At 38.3% G+C, this 25913-nt stretch overlaps 1 protein-coding gene across 1 annotated transcript in view; it reads left to right on the top strand.

Moving 5' to 3' along the window:
* The window catches only part of ANKFY1 (ankyrin repeat and FYVE domain containing 1), an 88650-nt gene that overhangs the window by 40033 nt on the left and 22704 nt on the right, over window positions 1–25913 (top strand). Inside the window, exons 4-11 of the mRNA XM_012652625.1 lie at window positions 3361–3496; window positions 7933–8056; window positions 9252–9401; window positions 10715–10880; window positions 17391–17595; window positions 20122–20190; window positions 20398–20597; window positions 24827–24924. Coding sequence (XP_012508079.1) covers window positions 3361–3496; window positions 7933–8056; window positions 9252–9401; window positions 10715–10880; window positions 17391–17595; window positions 20122–20190; window positions 20398–20597; window positions 24827–24924 — 1148 coding nt within the window. The remainder of the gene's footprint in view (window positions 1–3360; window positions 3497–7932; window positions 8057–9251; window positions 9402–10714; window positions 10881–17390; window positions 17596–20121; window positions 20191–20397; window positions 20598–24826; window positions 24925–25913) is intronic.

The raw sequence follows: 25913 nt of genomic DNA, 5'->3' as shown, positions 1-25913 counted from the left end.
CCCAGGAGTTTGAGGTTGCTGTGAGCTAGGATGACGCCACAGCACTCTAGCCCGGGCAACAGAGCAAGACTCTGTCTCAAAAAAAAAACAAAAAACAAATAACAAACACCAGGCCACATAGAAAATCTCAAGTTCTCCAAAGTATGTTTACGTGCATCCTGGACTGCAGTGAAACAAAGTCAGAAGTTTGGGTGTTTTTCTTTTCATCCTTGAAGTCACAGATTTTCCTAGCTTGTATGCTGGGCCTACTGATGAAACCGCCCTTTATAAAATTAATAAAGGGCCACAAGGTGGGAACTGTGGTAGGGACCTGGACTCTGCAAAGGCATAGACATAGTTAAAGTGTATATATAACCAGTCATTGTTCCCTAGCTTGCTTTCCTATAATTGCTTACTACTCAAGAGTCATATAAGCTGATGGTCGTAAAGATTCTTAGCTTTCTTCATTGCTCCCATAGATAACATCACCTTTGTGAAACCTAAGGCTAGTTTTAGAGGTACCTTCCAGGCCCTACATTCCAGTGGAATGACTGACCCACCCAGACCAGTGGCCCATACCGAGGAACTGATTCAACTGGTCTTGTGACTCCACCCAAGAACCGACTCAGCAAAGAAGACAATTTCTACACTCTTATGTTTCCACCCTAAACTCAGCCAATCAGCAGACCTAGTTGCCTAGCCCTTTGCCACCAAATTCCCAGGGAGACAGATTTGAGAATTTCCTCCCATCTCCTTGCAGGGTGCCTGTAGTATTAAACTTCCTCTGCTTTGACCCCTGCTGTCTCAGTATATTGGCTTCGCCTTGAACAGCCAGAAGTGAACCTGGTTGGGCTGTAACACTGAGGGGACGATTGCCTCTAGTAGCAGATATTCCATGCAGGACATGGAGGCCAAAGGCTTTCTCTTCTGAGACTACTCCTTTGAAAGAGAACTCCTGGTTTATGAGGTCATCTGACTTTTATAGCCACTTGCTTAAGTAGATTGGAAGCAGCCAGGCTGGATGATTTGCCTAAAAGTACATAGTTGTAAGCACATACCCTCCTTCCCATTCGCTGTTCTGTGTCCACCCTTATACCACTGGCTGTTTAGTCTGAGTCTCCAAATGAATTTATTCTCAGTGTATTTTGGAGTTTAAGGGAAGAGTCAAGGCAGGAGTGGGAAAGCTTAGCAATCACTTGAGTCTCATTTGATTTGAAGTATCGAGGCCTCCCAGGAAATCTCTGTGGATGGTGGCTTAAAATTTTTTAAAAAATTATTTAGGTTTTGGTTTATTACTTACACAGGTCAAGTTTACTGGTTTGAATAATCGAGGGATAGTTATGAAAGGAAAGCAGCCAAATTTTCAAACAGATTAAAGAAACTACTGTAGGGATGGTATTTGAGGCTGGTGGTGTTGGGGGTTCTCTCATCAGGTAGAAATAAGCTGTCTTTCAAAGATAAGACTGTATGAGAATAATAGTATATGTTTTGGCACTCCTGGTCTCGAACTCCTGACCTCAAGTGACCCTCCCACCTCGGCCTCCCAGAGTGCTAGGATTACAGGGGTGAGCCACCATGCCCCGTTTTTGGTAACTGGACAAATCACATGGCCTACATCTTTTTTCTCATTAAGATGACTACTGAGGTACTAAATCCAATTTATAAAGTTTGCTTAAAAATTCAGCCAAGATCTACTTTATATACCCTAAACAGCTTTAGTTGAAGTACCTCTATTTAGGTAAATTGTTTAAATAAAACTAATTAGCTTTCTGTCTGATTTTAAAATGTTTTTTTCTCTCTTAAGATGATTTTAAAATGCAATTACTACCTTACCAAGTAACAGAAAAAAGAAAAACATTGTGACTACAGTACTGTGCCTTTTTTTTTCTTTTACTATCTGATTGTTTTAGGAGATGATGGTGAATTAACCTGATTGCAAGTAAATCGTAGGTCTTTAGTTCCACTCACTTGGCATTACTCCCTCTCCACTGTAGTTGAAAGAGAGGTTAATCAGAGCTAATTTGTGTGTCCTAAGTACGAAGTTAATACGATGTTGCTGGTCCTTGTTGCACCTTTCCTAGATAACGAAGAATTGAGTATAATTTCTTAAACATTAGCAACAACAAAGTCACATGGAGGACGTGTTAAGACGCAAATACTGGGCCCCATTTGCAGAGTTTCTGATTCAGTAGGTCCAGGGTAGGCCTGAGTGAGAATCAGATTTTCAAACAAGTTCCCAGATGATGCTGATTCTGGTATCACATGCCCACACTTTGAGAATCATTTGTGTTGAACATGATTTTAAGTGGTCCTCTGACCATCACTTTCCTTATTCTGACTAATCAAGAGTTGATTCTAATTGAAATAATAACTTAGATATTTTATGCTATGATTTTCATCCCAAGCATTTCCCCAAGTTGCTCTACATTCCTTATTTTAACTTAAATTGTACAAGTAATCCATGTTCATTTAATAAACAGGAAAAATATGCTAAAAGAAAAATTAGTTATGAATTCTACCTGGGTCGATATTTTAGTGTATATCCTTCCAATCTCTCTATAGATAGATACACAAAACTGTGTGGTATATATAGGTATATGTATATGTACAAACACACATATAAAATCCACACAGATAGCTAACAAAGTGAGATATTAGTCATGTATTTTTAGCCTACTATGTAGTAATTATATTTTTATGTTGAATATAGATCTATATAGTTTTAATTGCTGCAGATTTTTCCAGTGTATGAGTATATTATAATTTATTTAATTACTTTCTCCATTGTTGACTCTTGTTCCAGTTTTTCATTATTGATAATATTGTGTTGAATATCTTAATACATACCATATTTGCCCAATTATTTTCTTAGGATGATAATTTACATGTATAATTGCTGTGTAAAAGGTTATACACTTTTAAAAAAAAAATCTTTGCTAGTTTAAAAGACCAAAAAATATATTATAGTTTGGTTATTGGTAAGATTTATTGGCTGTTTTTATCTTTGTGAATTACCTATTTATATCCATTGCTCATTTTTCCATTGAGTGTCCATCTTTTCATTTTTATTTGTAAGATCTTTTTATTAGAATGTTAACTTTTTGTCATATATTTCAAATATTTTCCCTAATTTATTTGACATATATTTAGTTGATTTCATTTCCCTCACAACCATCTCCTGTAAAACTTTAACATTTTCTAGAGTCAGATTCTGCTCGGACTGCTTACTCACCATTTTTAGTGGCTGTGTAATATTTCTTTGAGTTGAGTGTACCGTAATTTACTTTTATTAGCCTGAAATTTTGGGGGTTCCTCAAAAAAGCCTAAGCATGTTATCTGGTGCTTTTTCAGTTTTTCTCTCTACTTTCTTTCTTTAATTAGATGCTAACCCTGAAGTGACAATGACAATGCTTCGCTGGATCTATACGGATGAGTTGGAGTTCAGAGAGGATGATGTGTTCCTGACTGAACTGATGAAACTAGCAAATCGGTTTCAGCTACAGCTCCTTAGGGAGAGGCAAGTCACAGCAGATATATTCAAGCACCTCAGATGGTGGTGGCTGAGCTTTAATTATGCCAAGCTCTGGGAAAACAGCTTCTTCTGCTCATGTAAATAACTTTTGCAAGGTGTTCTTTTAAAGGCAATGGTGGGGAGAGAATTTATCTCCCTTGCTTTGTGTTATCTTGTAAGCTAAATTTTGCTAAAGCTTTTCAGTATTCTCTTTTCTTTCACTGGTCTATTACCTGAGGTTACTTATTTGTATAAACTGATAAATTGAGTATGAAATAATATGTTCCAGTGTCTAAACTCTCAACTTTCCCTCCCATTCTGTTTCCTTTGACATTTTATTCTACTTTCTGATATATCTAATCAAATGAAGTCCTTGGTCATATTCTCTTTGTTGGAAACACATTAATGCCTAAATTAATACATGAGAGTATGGTTCAAATAAGTTTCATAGCTCTTGAAGATCTCACTTCATTTAAGTTACTGCTTTTTAGGTTGCCAAGGAAATAGCATGGTGTGTTTTTTTATGTTGCATTTTCTCTGTTGCTCTCCCAAGTTGGCATTTTAGAACAACAGAAAACAAAACGTTCGCCAAATGATGTCAGGCAAAATGTCCTGGAGCATCTGTTGGCAATACAGCTTTTGGTGGTCAGCTTGGTTGACGGGGTGTCTTTTTAAGTCACTTAGTGATCTTTTGTATCTTCTTGAGTACACAAAGGAATGGATTTTCTCCCGGGTGGGTGAAGGGGTGGTTTCAGCTATCAAGCCACCCCTTGCTGTGTTGCCCTCAGAGAGCCAAGAGAGACTTTGCTACCTAGAGCTGCTTGCTGTTTTCACCGTGGGGCTGATGGTTTTCCCCTGGGGTGGCTCACTGTACTTCACATGAATCAGTGGATAGGTTTCTCCTATCTATAATTGGCATGGGCTTGAGTGTATTTTAACATATAAATCCAATAACTAAAAAAACTAAAAAACAACAATAAAAAAACAGGTCCAAGATCTGTAGGCACATATAGTATTAGGTTATTAGCAAAGCTAACTTCACAATTAACTTTCATTTGTTTGTTTGTTTTGGTGAGTTTCAGTGAGAGTGAAATAAGACTGCTTTTAATTAGTGGGTGATTTATGTCTTTTTTTCAGATTTCCTGAGCTTTCTCCAATTGATCTTGTCAAACTTGCTTATAAATTAAATTGCTGTGATAAAAATGCCCTGGGGTGGGTAGTTTAGATAATTGTAATCTGTGTAACGGATTCTTTAATTAAAGTGCTTGTTGTTTATTGACTGAGTAGGTTTCATAACTCTCAGCATTACCAGATGCTCAGTTTTGTGTTGTTGGATTTGAGTATTAAATTGTTATCTGTCATGGCTTTCTTAAGAGCTGGGATGGAAGAGACTCAGGAGTGGAGTCAAGTGTTGGCTTTTAAAGGGTCGCAGGGTGCCCACTGCTGTCTGCAGAAGAAATTACACATTTGAGACAGTAAGTGAAAGGGCTCTGACAGATGCGTGCAGTTCGGTATGAAGCAGATGTTGCTCATTTTTGTAACGTAGGGGTCTCGGGGTTTTGGAATGCTATCACCAATTTGATGAAAAGGAAGTTTTTTTGGTAAGTATTATCAGGAAAATACTCTTAAAAAAATAAAAAAGGAGAATAATGTATACTAAAAAATGGCAGTTAATATTTTTTTTCTGATTATAAAACTATAATACATGTTCAGTGTATGGTATTTGGAAAATAAAGAATGATATAAAGAAAAAAATAAATCATCTGTAATTCAAGCACTCTTTACTTTTTGTTGTTTTTCCTTTCTGTAATTTTCCATGTCTCTCACATACACTCAAGATTGATACAAAAACTAGATAGGAGTTTGTGGGACACTTAAATGTATGTATGCTTGATTTTGTACTTTAAAAATTAGGTTTGTTGCTTTTATGCATCTGTATCCTTTTTGTACTCTAAGATTAAAAACATACATTAATAACAACAAAAAAAAATTTCCCTTCAGGGGAAAGTTATTCTGTCTTGCTACTTTTCAAAGAGAAGATATGAGCCAGGAATCTAAATTTTTAAATAAGATTATATATTCTTCAGTGGTGTAAATCGTGTCAGTTACTATTTACAGGCTATCCAAATGGCAAATGGCACTCTGGGGATCCTAGAATTAGTGATAACGAAGTGTCTGCCAGTTTTATCAAAGATCTGTCCTCATAAAATGTATTTGAGTCCCTTAGTGCAATGTCACTTAACAGGGTAGAGGAGAACGGGATTTCCAGATCCTCAGCATTTGTTGGTAAAAGTGCTTTATAAAGTGCTCTACAAGTGTGAGTCATTGTTCCCTGAGATCATGCTGTGTATTAGGCTGCTTGGTGTTAGGGTGTTAAGAAGGCAAGACCATGAGTATTTATCATTGTAAAAGTGGTCCAAAGAGGATTTTTTGTCCTGGAATGTTCTGATTTCATAGCTGAGTTCAGAGTGACTTTGTCAAACACTGCTGTGGTGTGGTGTGAGTTTGAAGAAACCAATGGTTCAGAAAACTGGGGCTTAGAAATATAATGCTGTTATATGTAACTTACTGTTCTTATTTATTGTTATAGTAACTTACTTAGATATTAGAACACCTGATTTAAAAAATGTCCTGGACAGATGCTTCTTTACACTATGTTAGCTATGTTAGTTAAAAAACAAAGCACCAGGTCTTTGTATAAAGTAAGTGCCTGCATTTACTGCTAGATGAAGACAGCGCTCCAAGATTGTATTCTTGCTCCTAGCCTAAGGTCTCATTTGTGAGATTTTGAAAGTTTGTTCTTCGTCCTTCCCAGCTCTTCCTTAGGACGTCGTTCTTTCTTCCCCCGTCACTCACTCCCGTGGACTCTTTGTCCACTTCTGTTACCTAAAGCTCACCTGTTAAGTCTGGGAATTATCTGCTAGCCAGTTATTCTTATTTATAATAGGGCTGATATCCATTAATATCAGTTATTAAATTATGATTTCTTTTTACACTTTTTCTGTTTTTCCTTACTAAAGGAATTTCAGGCCTTAGAGAAGGGGACGGCTAGGAGGGTGACTTCAGATCTATGGGCATACCTATCATGTACGTCATGCTGTGCTAAGTATAACTAGTTTTCCTCCATCTTGAAAAACACGAAGGTTCCTCAAACCTCTGAAATAGAGCATCATCATCTTTATTTTCTAGAGATGGAGATGGGGCACAGAGAGCTCAAGTAGTTTGGTACCTAAAATTTAGTGGGTCTCAACTCAGTTCTGTCTCACCTCATAGTTTATTTTATTCTCTCCACTACATTCTGCCTTTGTGCTTAGAAAGGAGTTTCTGTGGGGGCTGTGTGACAGGGGAAGCAATGGCGAGTTGTCTGGGAACACCCCTGATGCCACACTAGGCCTCTGTGGCTGCCCTTGGGGTGAACCTGATACGCGGGGAGATGTGGAGGCAAGAGAGATGAAGGACCATGCTGTGGCCTTCTTTCCCCCGTAGGCCTCTTTTGTGGAAGACTCACTAAGGTTTCCAGGAATTCTGGGGTAGAGGAAGCATGGATATTTCCAATGCTGTATCTTCTAGGCTAGGATATGGTGCCTGTTTTATGTTACCAGAATCCTGTATGTCTGCATGTGACTCTCTCTTCACTGATGTAGTTGATGTTCTCTTGTTAATGATTCTGAAAGAATCCTGTGGTTGATGTAGTTGATGTTCTCTTACTAATGATTCTGAAAGAGTCCTGTTGTTGTTACCTGGCTTTATGAGGAACATCCACTGTAGCCAGTTTTTCTGTTTTGGTATGATATGGTTTTGTTGTTGTTGTTATAGCAGAAATAGGATTTGTGTGTGTGTGTGTGTGTATATACAATAGTTGGCTCTTAATTGTTTCTGTGCATTATAGATATTCTGGGTGGACTTTTAAAATACAGATTTATTGAATTATAATTCACACACCATACAAATTCATCTTTTGGTAGGACTTTTAAGGAGGTATTAATTTTTTGAGGCATAGAGCCTCATATTTGAAGCTATTTTTAAGCCACACTTTTTGCATAATAGAGTTGTGCTACTGGGAACTACAGAGGTGTCTTGTACAATTAAATATCAAAGAACTAAAGTTGATCCATTGTGATTCTGCAATTACCTGTGTAGAATTCACCTGATCAGTGAATTTTATATGATTACTGTTAAGGCAATTGTGGTATTATGGTTAGCAAATTGATGTGCAAGTTATTTTGATTCTGACCAGAACCAAGCAGTAAAATATCAGAATGAAATTCTGGTACTTTTAAAATATGGAAGCCCAGCTATACTTATTCATAACTACTTTGCTTAATCTTATGTCATAGTATTATTGGACATAGCCAGCCAGTACACAGATTATTGCTTTGGTTTGTTCATTTATGAATATATTTGTCCTAATAACACTGCTCATCATTAATATTCTCTTGTAGATGTGAGAAGGGTGTTATGTCTCTAGTGAATGTCAGGAACTGTATTCGCTTCTACCAGACTGCGGAGGAACTGAATGCCAGCACACTGATGAACTACTGTGCAGAAATCATTGCAAGTCACTGGGTGAGTGAGAGGTTGAGGGGTATGGACAAATCAGTCTCACTGGCAATCAGAAGACTTAGGCTTGGAAGGTGGTTCTGTGGAAAGTTACCTCTCTGGCATCTAGTTTTCTCTTGTTACAAAATGTAAGAGTAAGTAGTTGGATTGGATGATCTATGAGACTGTTTTCAGTTCTGAAAGTCTGTTAGTTCTGTGATTTCAGAGTGGAGGGGCAGAAGATAGCTCAGGTCCAGAAACAGGTTTGGAAGGAGGGACACCTGCCTTAGTCCTCCATCTGTGGAGGCTGCAGCTAAGTCACAGGAGTAGGATGCCACTCTGGGGCCAGCAGGTCCTGTGGTACTCAGTAGCACCATTTCAGAGCTTTCCCTTGCTTTCTCTCCATCAGGTGAAGACCATTACTAAATTTGAATTTTCCTTTCTTAGGTTGTTTTCATCGTACAGAACAGCTTTTACATTTCTTTGTTACATTGTTTTGCATTTTTGAAAAATCAGGAGTAATGCTGTTTTATAAATTAGTTTCTGCAAATTATTTGATATTCAACAACATTGTAAGAAGAGTCTTAAGAGTTTCAGAAAAGGTGGCTAAAAGAACTGGATTTTAAAGAATTCAAATAGGATTAGTAAGCTTTCTGCTAAAATAGGTAGAAATATAGAGATTCACAGTAGTAGTGACCAAGTGTGACTCAGTGGAGTAAATTGTTTATGGAAGTTCCAGTTAATTCTGTAATTGTAGGGTTAAGGGGAAGAGGATTTTATTCTCATATGGAGGGCTGCCTCATGACTCAGCTCTTGTTAGAGGTCAGCGTTGTTTGTGCTTTGCATCTCACTGAGAGGCGTAGTAGTGCTGTGGTAAAGAGTGCAGGCTTGGGAGGTAGACCTCTTGGTTCCAGATCTGGACTCAGCCATTTACTCCCTTTCTTAACTTGTGCAAGTTATTTAACCTCTTTATGCTTTACATTTCTCATTTGTAAAATGGAGATGATAATAGTACCTACCTCATAGGGTTTTTGTGAGGATTAAATAAGTTGGGAAATGTTAGGCCCTAAAAGTAGGGCCTGACACATTCTAAGGGCTTAATAAATGACAGTTGTTACCATTTTTTATCTGTTCTGCTTTTTATACATTCAGAGGGCTTAATAAATGACAATTGTTATTATTTTGTATTTTTTCTGCTTTTTACTATGTTATTAATTCTTAGGATGACTTACGAAAGGAGGACTTCAGTAGCATGAGTGCTCAGTTGTTGTACAAAATGATCAAATCCAAGACGGAGTACCCATTACATAAAGCCATCAAAGTGGAAAGAGAAGATGTGGTCTTCCTTTATCTGATTGAAATGGATTCACAGGTACTATAGCTGCTTTTTCCATTTTTCGTATCTTTTCCCAAAACTTTAATGCACTTGTTTTTCCTCTGTGATGCTCCTTACTTCCTTGTTAACCATCACTGGCCCAGTCATATTAATGTACGTATTTCTACTAATAGTTTGTTCAAGGCAGTCTGGGGTTTTTCTGCCGTGCTTCTCAAAATTCTTCCAGCCTCAGCCTGTTGCCCAATTTCAAAGCCACTTACATGTCTTTAGGCAGTTGTTACAGTAGTACCTACCTTCCATGAGTCAAAATCTGTATTAGAAGCTTTCTTTTACTGCTATAATAAAGTGCTACAAACTTAATGGCTTAAAACAACACAACTTTGTTACCTGACAGTTTTGTAGGTTGGAAGTCCCATATAGGCCTCACTGGACTAAAAGTGTTAGCAGGCTGTGCTCCTTTCCAGAAGCTCTCAGGGAGAATCCATTTCTTGCTCATTTGGGTTTTTGGTAGGATTCAGTTTCTTGAAGTTACAGGATCGAGGTCCCTGTTTTCTTGCTGGCTGTCAGCTGAGGGCCATTCCCAGCTTCCAGATTCTAGAGGCCACATTCCTTAGCTCGTGGCCCCTGTGTTCATCTTCAGAGCCAGCAGTGGTGGGTCAGGTCCTTCTCATGTCTCTCCTCTCTGACCTACTCTTCTCTCTTTCACTTTTTAAGGACTCATGTGAGTAGATAGATTGGGCCCTCCTGAAGAATCCAGGATACTGTCCCCGTCTCAAGGTTCTTAACCTTGATCACATATTCAAAGTGCCCTTTGCCGTGTAAGGTGACATATTCACAGGTTCTGGGATTAGGACATGGACGTTTTTTGGGGGGCTATTGCTCTGCCTACCACACTGCCTTAAAAGAAATTCAGTTGCTCTTGACAGACGGGAGTGAAATATGGTTTATCCTGGGTATCCAGTATGTGGGGAAACATTAAAGTGCTAGGAGGAATTAGATAGTTAAGCCACGGCCTTTCACGAAAATGTTTACTGTGAAGCTCTCTGAACCTCTGCTTTGGTCCTTGTGCTCTTCAGCACTCTGTCTACATTTCCCCCGTGGTCCTTACATTGTCTGCCATGTTTACATTTGTTCTGTGATCCCCATTAACTCTGTGCTCCCTGAAAGCATGTGCCCTGAGGGGGCCGTATAGAAGTTTGTGAATGAGGTTGAATTTGTGGAATAAGCAGTGTCATAGCCCATAAATTTGACATTTGTATGAGATGGTATTTAAGGGTCAAGGTGGAAGATTTTAAAATAGGTTGTATTCTCTACTGACTGGGTGCTAATTTATAAACTTATCTGTGTAGCTCCCTGGAAAGCTGAATGAAGTGGATCATAATGGAGATCTTGCATTAGATCTAGCCCTTTCACGACGACTAGAGAGTATTGCCACCACGCTGGTTAGTCACAAAGCTGACGTGGACATGGTAGACAAGAATGGCTGGAGCTTGTTACATAAAGGAATCCAAAGAGGTAGGAAGAAGTGTATTTTAAATTTTTCTCTGCAGGCAATTTTATTTTTATCCAAGTAATTTTTGAAGACTCTCTGACTCTGTTCCAAGAATTCCCAAAGGCTTGAGTCTGTATTCACAGGCTACATGATTTAGAATTTGTGAACACTGGGTCAGAGGAAGAACTAAAGAGCTATTGCCTATGCTTTGTTATTTTGACTGTTCATAGTACCAACAGGGCCCCAGAAAGAAAGGCTAAAAAGATGGCACTTTGTGAAGAAGTACCTTTCACTTTTAAGCAGTTAATACATTTGTTTGGGCCAGGTGCAGTGGCACACATCTATAATCCTAGCACTCTGGGATGCTGAGGCGGAAGGATCACTTGAGGTCAGGAGTTTGAGACCAGCCTCAGCAAGAGTTAGAGACTCCATCTGTACTAAAAATAGAAGGAAATTAGCCAGACAACTAAAAAATAGAAAAAATTAGCCAGGCTTAGTGGCACACGCCTGTAGTCCCAGTTACTCGGGAGGCTGAGGCAGGAGGATAGCTTTAGCCCAGGAATTTGAGGTTGCTGTGAGCTAAGCTGATGCCACGGCACTCTAGCCTGGGTGACAGAGCGAGACTCTGTCTCAAAAAAAAAAAATTTGCTTGTTCAATAGATCACGCTCTAGGAATTGTGCTAGGAAGACTTTACTTTTGTATCCTAACATGGATACAGGAAGGTATCAAACCCACAGATGTTTAACGTATTCTTGGATTCGGGTTCGCAGACTAGACTTCTATCATGGCAAAGTGATAAAGTTTCATTCTGTTCTAGGAAAACTATCTGAAATTGTAGTTGCATTTTGAGTACATTGTTAGTGGTGGGAAAAACATGGAAATGGTAGAATTGAGATCAAAACATTTAATCTTAATGAATTAACTTTTCAAGGGGAAAAAACATACTAGTTTTTTGTTTTGTTTTTCCCATGACCTTATTAATTCATAAGTCCCAAATGGCTCCTGGCTAACTCTGCTTTGCAGTGATCACTTTTGATGGAGTGAGAGTCTGTAGAGGTAGAGTTCCGGTGTGAAATGAAAGCATTCAGAAATGTCAAAGCCTTAATTTATTAGAGGGATGGTTGACTTGATTGAAGTACTTTGCCATGGCCACTCTTTTGTTGTTTACATTACAAAGACAGAATATACTGGTTTTACCACTTCTTAATCATGTATATTTTCCCCTCTTATTATGCATTCTTATACTATTATTGCCTATGCTACAATTTTGCCTTTTATAAGTTGCTCCTAGTTGGTAGAATGTGGTTACTTCAAGATGTTGTCCTGTTCCATCTGTGGCTTTGCCGTTTTTGGGCAGAGGTTTTAATATAAATATCTTTCTAAGCCATGTGTTAGAGTGTTGAGCTTGCTGGCTGGTAGAGAGGAAAATTTTGCTCATCACTGGATAGGAAATCCTTAGAGTATGTTAGTGTCAACAGCAGACGCATTTTTCCCAAGCACCATTCTGTTCTAGCACTGTGCAAAGCCTTCGGGTGCTTAGCCTTTGGGTGTGTGTTCAGTGGGGAAAATTCCACCACACAGGGAATTATTCTTTCCCACATTGTTTAGTGTCTGAGATGTTTATTTTGGAAACATACACTTGTTACCAAAAAAACAATCTGAGAATTATGTTTCTTTCCTCTCAGGGACTTCAGTTCTTATGTTTGATGAAAAAACATCTTTGATGAGTTATTAAATATTTTGATGATTGCTTAGTTACAAGAATTGCCAAGAATTGGTGATACGTTTTTATGCTTATTTTCAGATGATTTAATCTTCCACTCAGTTTATCGATTGTCTGCAAGCATATGGAGTATAGTGTGGGTATAATAAACTTGGTTGTTGCTAACTTAGAGAGTGTTGCATGATGTGGTGGACAGAGCTCTGGCTGTGGAGCTTGGATGTACCAAGGTTTGAATCCTGGTTCATCCGTTTGCTCTGTGGCCTTGGACAAGTCACTTGACCACTCTGTTCCTTTTCCTTATCTATAAAGTGGGAACCATTTCTGCTTTACTGGTTTGTTGGAGGAATGCGAGACAGTGTGAGCAGCACATCTAGCACAGTGTACCAGTTGAGTGGTAGGGTCAACCCAGCGGTTCTTACCTTGCCCTTGTATTGGAGGGTCATAAGCAGACCCAATTCCTGTAGGAATTTTTTTCACTTTTCTTCCTTCAACTTGGGCTGTCAGTGTGTTGATCTGCAGAAATGATTAAATTGAGTAATATACTTAAGTTTAACTGTTAAACTTATTTTAAGTTTATTAAAATATGTATGAAGGTCTTTAATATGCGTGATTTAGGTCTAGGTCTGGGCACATGTTAGAATGTGTAAACAGAAAAGTCAGTGATTATCCTAATAACCAAGTATACCAGTTAGTTTGTCTAAAGAATGAAATAGCCAGTGTCTGTGGGGAGTCCACAGGAGACACACGTATGGCCAGAGGGATGCCATCTCCTTTGATTAGCCTGATCTGGGCAAGAAGGTGAATCCTTGCTTTTTAAAAAATCTAGTTTCTCCTATACTTTTTTACCTTATAATAACCAACATCAATCAATAGGTCTTTTAAATAGGATGCTCCAGTTCAGTTATTTATAGTAAATTTGGAAAAGATGCCACCAACTAGAGCAACATGAAATACAGTTTGTATTAATGGAATAATGAAGGTTACTGGCTATTCCATGAATAGAACTTTTGTCAGGAAGCTGCATAGAAAGAAAAATTGTGTGTGGATTTATTTATTTATTTATTTATTTATTTTGTGTTAACATTTTTGTTGGGAATGTTTTTGTGTGGACAGATTATTATAATAATGCCTCATTTATCTGGTGAATGAAATGATAAAGTGACTGAAACTTTTAAACACCAGTTTTTATTTTAACTGTTTTAAATCTTTCTAAAATGTGTTGTACATTCTCTTATTGACAGAAACCTTATAAATGGTGCTTTTGGCATTTTCTCTTCCTTCCCTTTATTCTGCTCTTTTGATGTAAATTGTTGTCTTTTTTTAGTTTATATACTCTCTGGGCCGACTTTCTTTTAATATGAAGATTTTCTTTTAATCAAGTTTCAATTTCCAGTAACTTACAAATGGCTTTTTCTTGTGGGGTGTATTATATTTATGTACATATATATGTATAATTATAAGTAAAAACCCTTTATCTTTGGATCTCATTAATAAAGTAAATCTAATCTGAAATCTGTAATTTTTTAAAGAGGAGTTAAGATATAAAATGTTCATTATGCCTTGCACCTGAATCCAAGCATGCATAGGTTTTCTTGTAGCCGTACTCTCACTTCTGTGTGGAGTATTGACCAGTTTATCTTCTGTATGTATAGTGTAATATACTTTTTAAATTAACCTATCTTGTTTTAGTTTTACTAAGTTTATTTCTTACTTTGGAGTATATGTCAAGCTTAACAGTAATGAAACTCCCCCCCACCCCCACTGAGTATCTTGTATTTTAGACTTTTCATTAATGCTCTTTGTCCTAACGATTGTGAATTTTCTTTCCACTCCCAGAATGTAAGTGGCTTTTTTAAAGATATTTTGTTCTATTGCTAATGTATTTTTTTAAATATATGTATTGTCTCCTAAACTGAATCTATGTTGGGTTTGTTCATGCTAAACATTAGGGCCCTCTATGTATATGTATTACATAAGTGGATAGCAAAGGCCTGACTCGGCCTTGCCCCCAGCATGTATCTTACCTGTTTCTTCCAGTGCTTTACTGACATCCTATTGTAAAGAAACCTATGCTTTGGCCCTTTGCACCTGATATTGGTAAAGATTGTACCCTTCTTCACCCCCCACCTCCCACCCCACGCCCTGCCCCAAAATGGGAGCAGAAGTATGAAAATATTGCAGGAGAGGGGGCTGGTTGGAGAAGTCTTAAGTTACCTGCTGTCATAATTGGTTCGAGTTAGAGCCAGCCCGTTTTGTATAAGTCAGTGGTGGATACAGCGGGGAAAAAAAAAAAAAAACCAAAGATGAGCCAGTTGAGCATCTGAGGGGCCAGTCAGTATCTGAGGCTGTCTAGCTGCTCCAATGCGAGAGCTCACATTTTCTAGCAAGATGGTCCCTTGGAAGAAAGTATAGAGCAGATGGGAAGTGTTGAAAACCAGATGATTTTGAAATTCCGTGTTCACTGACGACCAGATGAAACCTATATATTCAAATGAAAACAAGTGTAGGAATAGAGATAACAGATTGAGAGAGCTTTTTGCCACTCCTGAAACCCCATTTTAAGATGTTCAGACTGTGGAATATAGTCGAAGAAGATGAAATGATATTGTAAGATATAAAAGAAAACTTCTTATAAATGACTTTGTGAGGGAGAAAATCATCGTCTAGAAGTTGTGATTCAGCCGGGTACCGTGGCTCATGGCTGTAATCCCAGCACTTTGGGAGACCAAGGTGGAAAGGATGGCTGAGTCCAGGATTTAGAGACCAGCCTGGGCAACATAGTGAGATCCCGTCTCTATAGAAATGATTAAAAAAACTAGCCAGGCATGGTGGTACACCTCTTTAGTACCAGCTGCTCGGGAGGATGCTTTAGCCTAGGAGTTGGAGGCTTCAGTAAACTATGATCAAGCCATTGCACTCCAGCCTGAGGGACAGAATGAGTGAGACTCCATCTCTTATATAAAAAAGAGGAAGAAGGTGTGATTCAAAGGTATCTGCATCCACAATTTGAACAGAATTAGAAATAGATCAAAGTGTCCTGATTCAAAGACAAAAGCAGATCGACTGTGGAAAGAACACTATTGCCTATAATCAATATATTAATATTAAACAAGTTCCAAGTCACTTTCAACAACCTGGCATTCATCCTAAGACCACCAACACATTTAAGAAGTACAGTCAATGATCATGGGACCAGCAAATCAAACTCTGGGAGGTTGTTCTGTATCTTGAGGATCCTCCAGCTGAAGAAGGATGTGATTTGCAAGAAATTCATCCTGTAGACCTTGGTGAAGTGAAAACCAAATCTGCAGAAAGTACCTCTGAATCTCAGATGAGTTCTTGGGATAACTTAGATATGACACCCATCAGAGTTACACATGTGGGCTGTTGAGGATGAGTTTGATTTGGAAGCCATTAACTGAACCCTTGAAAGACTTTCTGGGTATGAGCTAATCGGTGCCACCTGGAGGCCACTGAGAGAAACAGGTGCTCCCACCAGCTGGGTGGAGTACCTGAAACGTCTGCAGTGGTCCCCAACCTTTTTGGCACAAGGGACTGGTTTCATGGAAGACAGTTTTTCCACGGGGTTGGGGTAGGGGGTGGTTTTGGGATGATTGAAGCACATTACATTTACTGTGCAGTCAAACCTCTCTGCTAATGATAATCTGTATTCGCAGCTGCTCCCCAGCGCTAGCATCACCACCTCAGCTCCACCTCAGATCATCAGGCATTAGATTCTCATAAGGAGCGCGCAACCTAGATCCTTCATATGCGCAGTTTACATAGGGTTTGTGGTCCTGTTAGTATCTAATGCCTCTGCTGTTCTGATAGGAGACAGAGCTCAGGCAGTGATGTGAGCTTTTTTACAAGTATTTTTAACATTAAATGGCCTCTTGTCAGATTTCTTAGTTCTGAATTTAAACATGTATTTGTGGAACCAATCTAGAGTTAGCTTATCTTTACTGATATATGAAAAAGTATTTTCACAAATGCATACCTTTAATATCTTAAACTTAATTCTTGGTCTTGTCAACATGTCAGTGTAATTTTTTTCCTCATACAGAGCATGAATAGTCAAAGATGGTAAACTGAGCTATTAAAAGTAATGAATTTTATGTAAGTTATTCAGTCTTAGTTTGCTATTTGTAAATAGTCCTAGGTAGACTCTTCTACCTATAATATTCTAAGAGTTAAGGCAATGGAAGACATTTAGAAAAATATTTTGTGTTTATAACCAGTTTTTCTGCCATGTAAAATCTTGGTAAATAGTAATGTGTACAGATTCTCTGTTCAAATATTTACCTGTAAACTTCTTGTTAAGATGTTATATTTATACGTGATGAGATTGTAAAACTAAAAAGAAAAGTAACTTTATAATTAATAAATCAGAGGTAGGCTTAGTCTGAACAGGAAACTGTATGCAAATGCAGCAGATTAGGGGTAAGTGTTGCTTACGTACAGGCTGTGGGAGAGAAAGATAAATTGTCTTGGGGAGGAATCCTGGAAGGCCTTTGAAGGATAGAAGCCTAGTAGCATTCTTAAACGGGAAAGAGATACTGAGGTGCAGGGGTAGGACAGATGATAACAGGCAATCAAAAATTGAACAAAGCATTTTGAATTAGACCATGTAACTCTATGATCAGGATGATGAGTTTCCACTTGCAGATGTCCCAAGTGGTTCCTTTAGCCACATCCAGTTGTCTCTCTTTGTCTGCATTTATTGACTGCTGCCTTTTGAGGAAGCACTGACCAGAATAGCTTGCCCTGTGTGTTGTCATGTTACTCTTTCTTCTGTTGTTTCTTTTCAAGGAGATCTCTTTGCTGCCACTTTCCTCATTAAGAATGGGGCCTTGGTCAATGCTGCTACGTTGGGTGCTCAGGAGACACCATTGCACCTTGTGGCGTTGTACAGTTCAAAGAAACATTCAGCAGATGTGATGTCTGAGATGGCACAGATTGCAGAGGCCCTCTTGCAGACTGGTGCCAACCCCAACATGCAGGACAGCAAGGGCAGGTAAGTTGGGAAACAGATAGACTAAGGCACACCCTTACCCTTAGCACTATTCCCAGAAGGTTATTTTATGGTAGCACATAATAATATACAGAGACTTAATATTCTTTTTTTTTTTTTTTTTTTTTTTTGAGACAGAGTCTCACTGTGTTGCCCGGGCTAGAGTACCGTGGCGTCAGCCTAGCTCACAGCAACCTCAAACTCCTGGGCTCAAGCGATCCTCCTGCCTCAGCCTCCCGAGTAGCTGGGATTACAGGCATGCGCCACCATGCCCGGCTAATATTTTCTATATATTTTTAGTTGTCCAATTAATTTCTTTCTATTTTTAGTAGAGATGGGGTCTCACTCTTGCTCAGGCTGGTTTCGAACTCCTGAGCTCAAACAATCCGCCCGCCTTGGCCTCCCAGAGAGCTAGGATTACAGGCGTGAGCCACCGCACCCGGCCGAGACTTAATATTCTTTACTTTGGCATTATTCAGTCTAATTTTTATTGAAGTCATAAATGTTGATTTATAGTAATAGTGTCACTACTAAGGCCAGAAGTGTTTGAGGAAAACATTTCCATCCTGGGTAGCTGAAGTCTTTGAATTTCTAAACAATTTCTATCCTCTTCGTATTGGAAGGAACGAGAATGGTCATCTAAACCAGCTTTTCCAAGAGAACCTTCTTCCAGCATTTCTTAGAGTTACTTGGATAGTTCAAAGAAGAGGAGCACACTAACTCCATGCAATCTGTTTTATTAATATTACTGTGGGGTCTAACTGTTAGAAAATTCTCCATATTAAACCCAGTTTTACCTTCTCTTATGTATTTGTTTTTTATTGATACATAATACATGTATATATTTTCAGAGTCAGTTACACCTTTTTATAAATACTTCCACTTTAGATAGCTCTTTATTTGCACAGCTTGCTATCTTTTTTTGTGTGTGTGTGAGACAAGGCCTCACTCTGTCACTTAGGCTGGAGTGCAGTGACATAATTTACTCACTTTAGCTTTGAGCTCCCGGGCTAAAGCAATCCTTCTGCCTCAGCTTCCCAAGTAGCTAGGACTGCAGGTGTGCCCCACCCATACCCCACCATGCCCAGCTAATTATTTTATTTTTTGTAGATACAGTGTCTTGCTATATTGCCCAGGTCTCAAACTCCTGGCATCAAATGACCCTCCCACCTCAGCCTTCCAAAGTGCTGGTATTACAGGTGTGAGCCCTGGTGCTTGGCTTTGCTACCTTCTTTCATAGCACAGGCCTTCAAATTTGTCAGTATTTATTGTGTTCCTTTGGCCCCTTCTCAGAAATATTTAGTTGAGGACTCCTTGTGGTTTAGAATCTAAGAAAACGCTGCTTGTCTTTGGGACAGCGGCATGGGAGGCCCTGAAGGGCAGTTAAGCCACCGGAATCACCAACCACAGTTGGAACCCACTTGTCACCATAGCAGCTCAATATTTGATGTCTTTGAAAACCCCCTTCAAAAATAAAAGATTTCTGGGAAATTTGGTTGTCAGAATAGGAAAATGGATTTGCGTGATGGGTAAAGTACTTAAATAAGATGTATCTCTGTGAACTCTCAATATCATGTGATAATTACCTTATCTCCCGAAATATTAATAACTGCATTCTTTTCCCCCTTGTTGATTCTGTGACTTTTTTTTCCTCCAGCCTCAGTAAACTTGTAGTCTGTCTGTCTGAGATAGATGCTGGCCTCAGTGTCTCTGTGTTCTGCAGAGGCAGTCTCCTTTAGGGCACTTGGGTGCTAGGTAAAAGCAGTAAGGAGAGTTAAGTGCCACTTTTATCAGTTCTTACCTGTTGCTACTCTGAGTGTAAGTATAACAGAACATGATGGAGATGAAGAAAGTTTCTTTCCAGAATTGGTGGAGGATAGGTAAGGGACAATATGCATACCTATGGTAGAAACTGCTGTTTTCAAAAAAATTAGTATATATGAATTCAGTAAGGGGTCATTATTGAATTGGAGAGTAGTTTAGATCTCTTCCTTTTATTGATTCTTATTGTTTTTGGTCACTGAATAAATGGTAACATATAGGCACATCCATTTTCATGTTTTGATACTTGGTCATGGTTGTGGAAAACTGTTCATCACAGAAATGTGGAGTTTGCCTGGCATGGTGGTTCATGCCTATAATCCCAGCACTTTGGGAGGCTGAGGCAGGAGGATTGCTTGAGGCCACAAAGGAGTTCAAGACTGGCCTGGGCAACATAGTGAGAGCCCATTTCTACAAAAAACAAAAATATTAGCTGGGCATAGTGGTGTGCTCTTGTGGTCCCAGCTTCTCAGGAGGCTGAGGCAGGAGGATCACTTGAGCCCAGGAGTTTGAGATTGCAGTGAGGTGTAATGACTCCACTGCACTTTAGCCTGGGCCCTATCTTAAAAAAATAAAAACAAAAAGAGAGAAATGTGGGATTTCTTACAGATAGTGATTCTGCCTAGGATTCTATTTAATAGTTGCCTTCTGCTGTGAGTAGTGCTGAATTGGGCCTGTCCTGAACTGACACCTCTTTTTATCCTGCAGGACTCCTTTACACTTGTCTATCACAGCCAGGAATGAATATGTATTCAATCAGCTGCTGCAATGTAAACAGTACGTAGAAAGACATAGAGACATGAAAACGCAATTGTGAGGGTGGGACTCTTTTAAAATGTCTTTTAATGTTACAAATTTTATAAAGTAAAAGTGAAATAAAAATTTGTCATTCAAAAAGTATAAAGAGAAAGAACGAAGCTGTTGGCAGTACAGAGTGTCTGAAGAAGATCGTATTTGCTGTTCATAATTACCTCCTTATTTCAGATTAGACTTAGAACTAAAAGACCATGAGGGCAGCACAGCTCTGTGGCTTGCAGTGCAGTACATCACTGTGTCTTCTGACCAGTCTGTGAACCCCTTCGAAGACTCCCCTGTGGTAAACGGGACTTCATTCGATGAAAACAGCTTTGCAGCTAGACTCATTCAGCGTGGCAGCAACACCGACGCACCTGACACGGTGACAGGTATATATAGCATGATAAACCCCCACGAGATGATGCTGAGTCTGCAGGCGCCATGAAATATTGTGTGATCATTTCTACCCAATGTTTAGAAACTGAATGGCATACTATATTGTAAGAATTGTTTCATACTTAATTTTAAATACAGTAAAAACCTGGATTGTAATTATTTTAAATCCTGTGCTTCAAAAAAAATTTAGCCAGACATCAAGTTAAGTCCTTTAAGCTGAAACACTTACATTTATTTAATTCAGTGATTATCAGATTTTTTTGGACTCAGAATTCCTTTTACAAACTTTTAAAAATTATATACCAAAGAGCTTCTGTTTGGGTGGGTTATATTTTTGATATTTACCATTATTAGAAATTAAAACAGAGAAATTGTTAAAAGATGTATTAATTTAATAGTAATAAACTATTATATGTTAATATATAACATTTTTTATGAAAAATAACTTTCAAAACAAAATTTCTTTAGAAGAGTAGCTGGTTTCTATTTTTGCCTCTGTATTCAATATTTTGAGATATGTTGTTTTGGTTAAAGTATATAAAGAAAATATACCACAGTTATGTAGTTGGCAAAGGGAACTATATTTTAATAGCCTTTTCAGATAACCATGGATATATTTTAGTTGATACTACAGCAAGTAAAATTCATCAAGTGATAGTTTCTTTAAGGTTAGTTGCAATGTGGAATCTGAAATCGTATCAATAAACTTCAGCACTTTGTTATATTAAAATCTGTGGTCCATTTGTGCTTCGAATGGATCTTTTCTCTATGCACGATTTTGTAACATAATGACTTAATCATTTGGAAAATATTGGTTTACTGAGTTATACAGATTTTCACCTGAAAGCTCAAATTTTATCACTTGGTACAAATTTTGTCAATTGTTTTTCTTAAAAAGACAGGCTTGCTTTGTTCATTTTCAAAAACATTTGAATAACAATAGTATGTTAATCATTCTTTCAAGTAAAAATACTGTTCCATGAGAAAAGCTGCTTAGTTCAGCTTATAACTTAAACAGTGGCACAAGTGGTTTTCCTCTAGTCAACATCATACCTAGGTATGTAGCAGAAGTAGCTTTATACATACTTCTCATTTTGTCATGCAGAATTTTTTAAAGACATGTACTCCATGTTGAAATTTAACAAAATTACAGTTATGCAATGCTTACTGACCAGGATGTGTTCTGAGAAATGCATCATTAGGCAATTTCGTCTTTATGCAAATATCATAGAGTGTACTTACACAAACCTAGGTGGTATAGCCTACTATACACCTAGCTTATATGATAGAGCCTATTGCTCCTAGGCTATAAACCTGTATAGCATGTTGTTATACTGAATATTGTAGGCAGCTGTAACATAATGGTAACTATTTGTGTATTTAAACATGGAAAAGGGACAGTAAAAATACAGTATTATAATCTTACGGGACAACCATCATATATGTGGTCCATTTGTTATGCAGCACATGACTGTAGTAATTTTGACTGCTTCATCAAGGACCATCTTAAGTGAAACTGGCTCTTATTTTTTATTTTAAATTAAAAAAAAATTTTTTTTTGAGACAGGGTCTTGCTCTATTGCTGGGGCTAGAGTGCAGTGGCATCATGATATTTCACAGCAACCTCAAACTCCTGGGCTCAAATAATCCTCCTGCCTCAGCCTCCTGAGTAACTGGGACTACAGGAGGACACCACTATGCTTAGCTGATTTGTTTTAATTTTGTGTAGAAGTAGGGTCTTTCTTGCTCAGGGCTGGTCTTAAACTCCTGGCCTCAAGTGATCCTCCTGTTTTGGCCTCCCCAATTTTTTTTTTTTAAAAACTGTGAGTATATGGTGGTTAAGAATACAATGACTACTAATACATTTTGATGCCACTGTGTCGGTTTGTGTTAAGGCTTTCCAGTTTGACCCATGATTGCTTTTGCACTATCAGTGCAAATGTCAACACAGTGGCAGAAAAAAACAAGTAGTGTTATTATGAAAATAGTTTTGACCTTATGGACCTCCTGAAAGACTCTCAAGAACCCATGGGAACCCATAGACCATACCTTGAGAACACTTTTAATGTGTTTTCTTGTCTTACTCAATAAAATATAAGGATATTTTAAGGAGAGGGATTCCATATAATTCAGTATCGAGTATCAGCAATGTATAAGGCATGGGTAGGTACCACTGACAAGGAGAGTTGACCAAAAAAAAAAAAAAATGGATATGAAACAGCTCCTTCCCTAAAAAAGTTAATAATTAACTTTAAAGGTCAAATGAAATTACCAGTCTAAGCAACATGAAAGCTAAAGGCAGTAGTACTACAGGATAAGGAGTACAGGAAGCGCTAATAAGTATTTTAGACTTAAGACTTCCGGAAATGAGATTATTACTAAATTGCCTTTTTTTTTTTTTTTTTTTTTTTTTTGAGACAGTCTCACTGTGTTACCGGGGCTAGAGTGCTGTGGCGTCAGCCTCGCTCACAGCAACCTCACACTCCTGGGCTCAGGCAATCCTTCTTCAGCCTCCCAAGTAGCTGAGACTACAAGCATGCACCACCATGTCCGGCTAATTTTTTATATATATATTTGTAGTTGTCCAGCTGATTTCCTTCTATTTTTTTAGTAGAGATGGGGGTCTCGCTCTTGCTCAGCCTGGTCTGGAACTCCCAAGCTCAAACAGTCCGCCCACATCAGCCTCCCAGAGTGCTAGAATTACAAGTGTGAGCCACCATACCCGGCCTAAATTGCTTTTAATTTACAAATATATATTGGTTATTGGCTCTAATTTTATTGATTTCTAATTCAGTCTCAGAGTGTGGCATGTAAGAGATTGGTTCTTTGATATTAAGACTTGAATTTTAGATTCTTACAGAACTAGTTTTTATAAAAGTCTAACATGTACTTGAAAAGAATGTTCATTCTTTAATTGTAGGAAGCAGCGTTCGTTCTCTCTGCATTAAATCAGTCTTGTTTATTGTGCTGTTTAAATCTTGCACATCCTTATTAACTTTTGAACTACTTAATCTGTCAATTTCAGAGAGGTATATTAAAAATTTCCACCAATTATGGATTTGTCCATTTTTCTTGCTAGTTCTGTTAGTTTACATTATATACTTTCAGTTTAATTGTTAAATACATACAGGCTCAGGATTGTTATTTTTTCCTGTTGACTTGTTCTTTTTCATTTTACATCTAATAATCGTAGTCCACTGGTTTTTAACAGTAGTTTGCAGTCACAGTTTATCTTTGTTCTATTGGGAGGTATGTAACGAAAGTCTTACATATGCTGGCATGGCTGAAGAAATGAAGATGGGACTCTCGTTGGGAGTCTCTCGATTAGAATGGCCATCAACTAAGGGTGGAATCACCTTCTCTGAGGGAAAAGGAAAAACGGTATCAAAGCAAAGTAGTGCTTTGCCCCATTTCTTCACCTTGTTTTTGGTCCTGTTATTTACTTGGATTTTCAAAAAGCATAGCTGTGGAACATGAGATTTTATGTTCATTTTTGGAAATGGATTTTAAAAGACTGAGAAATACTATTCTGAGGCTAAAACCATTTTGAGAGAAAAAGAAGAAAAAAATTTTTTTCTTTCCAAAGTTTTATTTAGAAAAGAGTGACAGTGCTAAGTGAAATATTTCTAAGCCAAGAACAAACCTATTTAGGGCCCTAGGAATAAAACTGAAGTATTTAAGGGGTATTTTCTGGTAGAACTTAAGCATACAAAGTCCTAGAAATGGTCATCTAGCTCAGTGGTTCTCAGCCAGGGATAATTCTCCCCCACCCCCCGGGGCATTTGGGAATATCTGTAGACATTTTTGATTGTCACAACAAGTTCAGGGGTCCTACTGGCATCTGGAGGATAGAAACCAGGATACTGCTAAACATTGTGCAGGACAGACCCCCATGACAAAGAATTATCCTGTCCAAAATGTCAGTGGCACCACTGTTGAGAAACCCTTCTCTGACCCAGCCCCAGGAAGGAGACAGAACTTACCTCCTGTCCTGTGCAGTCACTAGTGGGAAACCCAGGAAGAGTGGATATTCCAGCCCAGGGTCTTCTCTAGTCTCTGCGTCCCCATACAGAGAGTACACATGTGGACGTAAATGATACCTAACAAATACCTAATCTGTGGTGTTGGCTTGCCAGTGGTAAAGTGGTGGGGAAGGGCAGGGTGTGGAACTTGACCTGATTTTTATGCAAACAGAAGAATGAATATGCCCGTTTTCTTCTAGGAAATTGTTTACTACAGCGGGCAGCCGGAGCAGGAAATGAGGCAGCAGCTCTTTTCCTGGCAACCAATGGTGCCCATGTCAACCACAGAAACAAGTGGGTAAGTGTGACAGGGCAGCCAGGGGAAATGGTTTTGATCTGTGGAAAAAATGACAGTGGTAGATGGGCAGGAACAAATGGAAGATTCTTTTTTCCAACTTTTGTCAAAATTATACGTGTATATGGTTTAAAAACTAGAGTGAAACGTATTCTTTTATGTATGCTCAAATATTGGTTGACTGATGCATTCAGTAACCATTTCCTAAGCATTTGTTGTATATAAATCCCTGGACTCAGTACTATGGACTTTATAGTCTAGTAGAGATTAGCAAACGTGCACATGTGCACAAACCTACCATAGTAGCATCTTGATTCTTTATAACACTTCACATTTGCTGAGGTCATCCTATGTGAATGCTCGTTTATGAGTCTGTTGCCAGCTTACAAGGTAGAATGCACAGTGTTCTGCTTAAAAGCATGGCCTTTGGGGTTGGATGTCATTACTGGGTTTACCAGCTTTCCCATTTTTTCCCTATGTGGTCTTAGGCACATTACTTAATTAATGTTTCTGAGCTTCAGTGTCCTCATCTATAAAATGGGGTTAATACTGATTTCGTAGGGTGTGGTTAAGATGAAATGATTTATTTAAGTGTTTATTAGCATAATATCTGGGACATTAGATACTAAATGATAGTTATTTTTACTTTATTATTTTCAAACAAGGAGGATGTGCTTATCTTTAAGATCACATTTATTTTACAACTACTTTGTGCTAGGAACTTTAAGGACATTATTATCCCTTTTAATTCTCACAGTGGACCTGAAAGCAGCATGTATTGCTAGGATTGAAAAGACCGTCTCCACATCTATAAATCCCTCGTTTCAGGGTAAAGGACCTTGAGGTTCAGAGATGTTAAGTGGCTTATAAATAATGAAGCCAGTATTAGGACTCAGGTACTAGGATGTATAGTTGCACACTCTTTCAACAGCCCTAGGCAAGGAATCTGCTATCTGAGACATACTAATGTATCTTGGAAGCACAGGAGAGAG

Source organism: Propithecus coquereli, unplaced genomic scaffold (assembly GCF_000956105.1).
Source record: "Propithecus coquereli isolate 6110/MARCELLA unplaced genomic scaffold, Pcoq_1.0 Scaffold390, whole genome shotgun sequence".
NCBI classification, from domain to species: domain Eukaryota; kingdom Metazoa; phylum Chordata; class Mammalia; order Primates; family Indriidae; genus Propithecus; species Propithecus coquereli.
The sequence above is the reverse complement of the archived record's forward strand: the minus strand, read 5'-3'. Positions and strand labels throughout refer to the sequence as shown.